We start from the raw sequence: 8,244 nt of genomic DNA, 5'->3' as shown, positions 1-8,244 counted from the left end.
AATCTGTAAAAGTTAACAGAATATTCATGTGTGTAACTTGAATAATTTCTAGTTCATGAATCTGTATGGGTATGTCCTTTAAGCAATGAAATACGTCGAATTTAAAATAAACAAACATATCTCTCTCGTGGGTTATTGTTGTGGAATAAACAGACTTCAAGTCTGCTCAAGGTTCACCTATATACTTTAACAAAAATGGCTGTGTTTACACCATGAAATGTTCTCCGAATACAGACACAACTGTGTATTTTTTTAAAAGTTGTAATGCCTAGCAGCAACTAGATAAATTAATTTTACATCAAATTAATGTTCTAAAAAGTAAAAACACTTGATGATTTTTAATGAACTTTTTTTTCCTTGCCACAAAAGATGGTCAAATAAACAAACACCTGAGTTTTCTTTGAAACAGTCCACTCATATACACTTTTTAAGCCCCAGTCCCACTAGACCACGATCGCACCACGCTCACCGCGATCTAAATTAAATTCAGATCGTCATGAGGTCGCGGTATGAGCGGCATAAAATTGTAAATTTTCTTTGCTTTCACGATGCTACTACGTCCTCATTACGCTTCTACAACGATCCCGCTACGATTTTAACACGTTCTCACCGCGCTTATTCTGCGACCTTACTACGCTTATCAAGATCTTTCTACGCTCATCACGTTCTCACTACGACCATACCACGAGTTATCCGATTGCAACACGATCTTACCACGCTTCTACTGCGATTATAGCACGTTCTTACCACGATTATACTACGTTCATACCGCGATCTTACTACGCTCTAAGCAATAACGTGAACATCGTGTTCCATAACAATACAGTATCATTCCTTCAGTTCTATTTCTGATTAATACGTAGATTTCTCGCGAAAAAAATACAGTCATGCCACCAAAATCTACTAGAACACGTTGGCGTAGTGGTAGGGGTTGATGTAGAGGCAGATGGAGCTCTGATAGTAACGAATCTTGATTAAGTAGAGATGTCGGACCGACCAATCCGACCTAAATTACCCCCTATTGCTGGTCTATAAAGCTGAAATGACGATATTTTAGTGAACGATAGCAGATATGACACAGATGTGTCAATAGATATAGGAAGATGTGGTATGAGTGCCAATGAGACAACTCTCGCTCCAAGTAACAATTTTTAAAAGTAAACCATTATAGGCCAAGATACGGCCTTCAACACGGATCCCTGGCTTACACCGAACAGCAAGATATAAAAGGCCCCCAAAATTACCAACGGTCTAATCTATATGAAAACAAGAATCATAGTTGAGCTGTTAGAGAAAAAGGACAAGAAGTCCAAATTACATACAGACAAACAAAACCTGGAGAGAATTAATATATTTTATGTGAACATGACAATGAGAATAAAGGTTATAGTATGAACGTAGTCAGGTCGTAAGAAGAACGTGATGAGGACGGCAAGGGCGTGCTAGAATCGTACTATGGTCGTAAACAGCGTGGTATAGTCGTAGTGGAAGCGTAGTTTGGACGCTGTGAGAACGTGATGTTCGTAGTGAGGTCGTAATAACGTCGCAATGAGATCGTAGCGCAGTTTCTCCGAATAGAGTCACGCTTTCGCAACACTCTCACTACGATGGTACAGCGACCTTTGCGATCTTACTACGATTTTAGTGCGTTCTCACTACGCTTCTACTACGACCTGATTTCGCCACGAACGCACCACGATTGTTTTGAACATGTTCAAAGTTTGCCACGCTCATCACGATCTTGAAGACCTCACCACGACCGTGATACGACCTTACTGCGATCTACACGATCGTACTACGATCATCAAAATTTGCATTTTTTTTCACAGATCGTAGTGCGATCGTGGCCTAGTGGGACTGCGGTATTAAATCAACTTTGTTGTGAGTATATTCTATTGTCCCTCTATTGTTCACAATAATCAATATGATTCAATACAATCATTACCAGAAGGGGGACATCTCAAAGATTACACATGACTTTGTTTATTTTTACATAACTTGTGGCAAGGAAAGAAAATGTTTAGAAAAATCCAGAAAAGTATGTTTTCGTTTTTAAACACAAAATGAATACAACTTGTATATATAAAGGTGCTGCCATGATTTAAAACTATTAGAATTACACAGTTTTGTCTGCATTCAGAGACATTTCATGGTGTGAAGTTAGAACGCATCCATTTTTGTTGAAGTGAACTTTAATATTTCTCTTGTCACAAACTTCATTCTGTATTCAAAAAACAGAATTACTACTCAATGCCGTCTCATATACCATATACCACAAATACTTCGTATTGGTCTCATATACCATATACCACAAATACTTCGTATTGGTCTCATATACCATATACCACAAATACTTCGTATTGATGAAATTGTAAATGACATACTGCTAAACAGTATGAAGAAAACAATAAACTCATAAATAAAGTGCAAAGCCACACGACAACGCCGCTGCTCAGTTTATTAAAGATATGAAACAATTCATATAACTTGTATACACAATACAACATTTCAACAATATAATTTATAATTTTTCCAAACATAAAAAACTACCCTCCAGTCCTATCAATCATATAATTACGATAAAAAGGGGGACTTATAAATAAAAATTTACCAACTTACTTAAAAATTAAACTTTAGATAAATGTGTGTTGACGGTTCGGCGCTGTCGTGCTGAATGACCAAAACCCCCGTTTTGGCGGGAAAAATGACCGTGCGATAAGCACGACACCTACATACATCATGAACAAACAAGAGAAAATAATTTCACTCTAATTCACTACGTTCAAACGAAAGAAATTATATTTCTCTTGTCACAAACTTCATTCTGTATTCAAAAAAACAGAATTACTACTCAATGCCGTCTCATATACCATATACCACAAATACTTCGTATTGGTCTCATATACCATATACCACAAATACTTCGTATTGGTCTCATATACCATATACCACAAATACTTCGTATTGATGAAATTGTAAATGACATACTGCTAAACAGTATGAAGAAAACAATAAACTCATAAATAAAGTGCAAAGCCACACGACAACGCCGCTGCTGAACCAAAGAAAGGGACAATATGTAAAAAAGGACTAATAATATAATTTTGAAAAAAAATATACTAAAGACCCAAATTTTGTGAAACTAACATTCTGTCCGAAAACGAGTCCTTAACGTAACCGTCTTTTGCTGTCTCCGACCTCCAACGTCCATGCCTTTTGAAAAGTCTATCAGAAATACCAAAATTACAAGCTGCAGAAGCTCCACCAGACCTAAGACTGTGAAGGCCAAAAGATTTTATATTTGGCACAATCGGAGAAAATGCTTCTATAAATAGCTCTCGCATTCTTGTATAAGAAAGAGGTTTGTTTTCTTTTCGGAACACATAATTTTCCTTGGTTTTTGTCAAATTACGAAATACGAAAACATCAGTATCAAGTGGATTATTGCTCCATTCTAAAAAACTCTCAAAGTTCTTCACAGGACATAATTTATTCCCGGTTCTCGCAATGATTATTCGATCACCATCTCTGTAAATATCCGTTTTACTTTTCTGTATGAATACTGACATATGACTTAGAAAAAATTGAATATCACAGGTTTTCAAATTCAGCAATTCAGAAACACGTAAAAAACCAGAATAAGATAACAAACAAGCGGAAATAGTACGCTGGTTGTAAAGATTATTTTCACAATATAACCTGTCGAACATCTGTGAAAGCATATCTGGAGTGATCGGTTCTTTCTTTTTAATCGGAACAGATAGACGTCTCTTAGCTCCTTCAAGAATATTTTTCACTAAATCAGAATCTGTAGGAGAAATAACACTAATAATTTTATGTGCCCATCTAATACTATAAAACGCTTGATTGATAGGACTGGGCGTACGATTTTGTTGCACTAAACATGCTAAATATATAGCCACATGTATTGGTTTGGCCGGTAAAATACATTCACTAGATATTCCATTAGATAAAGCCCATTTTTTCCATCTCAAAAAACCATAATAATAATTTTGAACGGTGTTGTTAGATTTACTTTCGGTTAACAGATCAGGAAGTAAATGGATTTTCTCAATCAAAGTATCAGGTAATTCCAACAGATCGCTTTGGAAAGCCTGCAAAAACATATGTAAAAATAAAAATCACATTAAAACATAATGTACAAAGCACATACAATTTGTATATAAACAATTTCACAATCTAATGTTCATATAACTCGTCTCGCATTTCACTTAAGATTAAACCACCACCACAGCCCCTCAGGCCTACTGTAACATTACCGCCACCAACTCAAGAACTTTTATATTAGTTGTTAAAAAGGTTCAAAATCAAGTCTCAAAGCCAACACCCTGAAGGGTAAATCAATATTTCCAAATACTGATTTATTCCCTTTACCAGAAGTATAGAATTTCTTGTTAGTAGATAAATCTATACAGCCTTTCACCTCTTTAATGAACCCTTCACCCGTAGGACATAGCATCGGCCAAAAGCTTGCCGACTTCCATAAAGGTAAAACAAGTGTCCCATGAGCAAAACATTGCCTCATGTAACTTATTACTTTAGACACTAAACATACAGGTGGTACAAACCAACCATTGGCACCTTGCCAGTTAATAGTAAATGCATCGATACCCATCGAGTTCACCGTCCAATAACGGGAATAAAATACCGTTAACTTATGATTGTCATCATTTGCAAACCAGTCTATCTCATGAGGTCCCCATAGGGAATCTACATACATAAATAACTGTTCGTCAATACCCCAATCGTCATAATCAATAATACGACTGATGAAATCCGCTTTCTCATTCAAGGTTCTAGGAACCCAAACTACATCGATAGATATATTATGTATCAAACAATTCTCAAAAATGCACATAGCAATATCCTGTAACTCAGGTTTCATACTACCTTTTTCCACAATAGTTACTACATTCTGGTTATCACTGAACCATTTAATTCGTTTATCTTTTAATACATTGATCATAGATAATAGAATATTTCTAACAGCATTTAGCTCTTTCCACGTAGAACTCTTTGAAGCCTCACATTCGGACCACATACCATGTGCTATATTAAAAGGTGTTTCTACAACATACATGTTCTAAATTTTCTCTCCAAAATTTAATTTGTATCAAGCTTTCTGTTGATAAAACAATACAACTATTCCACGAAGTCATACTTAAAATATCAATGCTTAAATGTTTAGACATGATATAAGCAACGTTACCAATGACGTATGACATGGACACTATTTGTCCCACTAAAGAAGCAACCAATCGTGCATGGACTTTGCCATGTTGAGATACATAGTATTCAACGTCAGCAATAGTTTTTAAAACCTTTTGAACTCTTTCGTTCGGAATGGTTATAGTGCCACGGTTTGTGTCAATTGAATAACCCAAAAATACCAAAAGTTTCATAGGTGACCATTTAGATTTTTCATTTTTAGGAACAAATCCACTCTGAATTAAATCTTGTCTCACTTGATTGGACATAGTTTTGCAAGTTTATTCGTCCGTATGAGTGCCTAAACCATCATCTAGGTACATTAAAACTTGCTTACCTTCACCCCTCCACTTTTTTATAAGTGGTCTTGTGATCTTAGTAAATATATAACATGCTGACGAAAGTCCAAACGGGAGAACCAAAAACTTATACCATTTTTCGGTGTTTTCATGCCTCCAGGAAAACCCTAAAAATTCTGTATGTGGCATAAAAATATTAACATGGTGATATGCCGACACAATATCAAACTGGAAACAAAAAGAATTGTTTGTGATAAACTGCATGGCTATGCGAACATCTTCAAATTTTACACTTGATTTCCAAAGATGTTTGTTAACATGACGGAGGTCTAAAATAAGGCGTTTTTTCCTACCGTCCGATGCTGAAACTGTAAGAGGATTTACAACACGAGGTTGAAATTCACATTCCTCAATCAAACCCCTTATAAGAAGATCATGTATAGCTTCGGTAACAAACTCGCTATGGATGATTGCCGATCGATTGTTTTTTAAGCATACAGAAGGAGGGGTACTGTAAAAAGGAATTTTGTAACCATTCAAAATAGTATCTAAAATATAATCATAACAACCAATATCTTTCCAAAAAGAATAGTGACTTTTAAGCCTGTCCTTCACAATAATATGTGCCTGTCCCTGTTCATACTCGTAGTAATCATTAGTGAGATTATCCGAGTCACTTATCGAAGATACTTTAGTTGTATTATTTTCAATTAAATAATCTATGTTACAATTATACTCATCTTTTATAAAGTCTGTACTATTTCGATTTTGGCTGGATAGGTCTGGGATTGAAGGGACACTGGCTTCTCCAGTGCTGGAACGATCCACAACCATAACATGCTCCTTGTCTATTTTGTCGTTGATATCCGCTCGTGCTGGGTTGATTTTTGTACAAGGCTTGACCATTGTACCATGACTGGGGTTCACGAAAGGGCTGATTTTTTGTTTGGAAAGTATCAACAAATTGAGAAGGAGTACTGGGAGCAGAATAATTAGCCTTCTTAGAAGCAGACTTTTTTCCTTTTGCATTACGTTTACGTATCGCCCTACTCTCAGCTTTATTAATTTTGTTCTCATCGTCGGAGTTACTGGCCACTGGATTACTTTCATATTGCCTAACAGTCTCCCAACCCCCTTCACTACTATCGGCAATCTTAACAAGTTTATTTCGTCTTTTAATCTTGTCAATTACTTCAGTAATAGTTTCCCGTGCGTAGTCGGTCTTTGAATTATCAATGGCCCAAATAGCTTGTGTCAGGTCTTCTAAAAATTCAGTATTTAGTAGAAATTGAACCTTATTTCCCTCATATTTCCAAATATATTGAGATTCAGTTTTTAACTTTTTAACCTGGGAAGCAACTGCAACGGTAGACCCGTGAACTTCATGTTTTAATTCGGAAATGTCTTTCCTAAGTTTTTCGTTAAATTCACCCTGGGTTTTAACAGCTTTCATAACGTCTCTAAGAGACACCTCCTGTTCTGGGGTTTCCATCTCTTCAGGGTCCGACATTACAAAAAATTTACCAACTTACTTAACAATTAAACTTTAGATAAATGTGTGTTGACGGTTCGGCGCTGTCGTGCTGAATGACCAAAACCCCCGTTTTGGCGGGAAAAATGACCGTGCGATAAGCACGACACCTACATACATCATGAACAAACAAGAGAAAATAATTTCACTCTAATTCACTACGTTCAAACGAAAGAAATTATATTTATCAATTTGGCCTCAGGCTTCAACAAATAGACATTATTTGACGACTATGCTTTATTGAAACATTGTAATATTCATGAACGAATGACCATGATTTTTGAAGGATGTACTAAATTGACTCGTCAAAGATACTAGGATGATATAGTTTTTAATGGTAAACCGAATATCATTAATTAGCCACAATTAAAACAAAATTGTCATAAAAATACCGACAAGTTATGAAGAAATAAGTTACTTCTTGCCAAAATTCAATAAAATAATGCTACTTAAGCATGTTAAGTTCTAATTAGGGATCTTAAATTTAACGGCGAACACCGTTCATTAAAGCTCACAATATGTCGTCGAAAATAGGTTACATCGAAATAACACAAGAACTAAACTAAAGAAATCGCCTAAATTATACTTTTCTTTAGGTTAAGTACAGCTTGCTTGAAAAAAATAAAATTAAATATAGGTCACCGATTAGTTACAAAAAGATCTTACAATTCATATACCAAAAATGTCATTTTTGCACCAAAGGGAGATAATTTGGAGCTTTTTTTTTTTTATTGATATGAACATTTAAAAAGTCATCTGGGGCCAACATAAATCAATTTGTTTGGTTGACTTGTGTATCATAAAGTAACAACTAAGAGTGTCATAAATAAAATTTGTATTGAAAAAAAAAAAATGTTATTTTTGCTGAAATTTTTATACCCTCGAGCCCCCTTAATGATGTTCAGATATAAACAATTTTAAGTTTAATAATTAAAAATAGCATAAAGGGTTAAGTTCAAAACATGGGCCTACTGTGAAAATCTCATAAGGACGAAATATAGCATTCGAACTAGTATTTGCTTGCTCTGATCTTCTTCTAAAATATTCGGTTTTTGCTTTGCAAATAGAGTTATCAGGAACACCGAAATAAAAAAAGCATAAAAATGTTAATTAAAATAAACAGGCACTAACGAGATTTGTGACTTTGGATAGGCATTTGACAATGAGATGGTGTCTAACTATTGT

At 35.2% G+C, this 8,244-nt stretch overlaps 1 protein-coding gene and 1 pseudogene across 1 annotated transcript; both read right to left on the bottom strand.

The window, feature by feature from the left end:
- Positions 1 to 2,420: 2,420 nt before the first annotated feature.
- On the bottom strand, positions 2,421 to 5,063 carry LOC143080469 (uncharacterized). The gene has a single exon (XM_076256322.1). The coding sequence runs from the start codon at positions 4,125 to 4,127 to the stop codon at positions 3,120 to 3,122; it is 1,008 nt and encodes a 335-aa protein (XP_076112437.1). The 5' UTR covers positions 4,128 to 5,063; the 3' UTR covers positions 2,421 to 3,119.
- On the bottom strand, positions 4,313 to 7,240 carry LOC143080468 (uncharacterized; annotated as a pseudogene).
- Between the last annotated feature and the right edge of the window lie 1,004 nt (positions 7,241 to 8,244).

Source organism: Mytilus galloprovincialis, chromosome 6, assembly GCF_965363235.1.
Source record: "Mytilus galloprovincialis chromosome 6, xbMytGall1.hap1.1, whole genome shotgun sequence".
Classification (NCBI taxonomy): domain Eukaryota; kingdom Metazoa; phylum Mollusca; class Bivalvia; order Mytilida; family Mytilidae; genus Mytilus; species Mytilus galloprovincialis.
The sequence above is the reverse complement of the archived record's forward strand: the minus strand, read 5'-3'. Positions and strand labels throughout refer to the sequence as shown.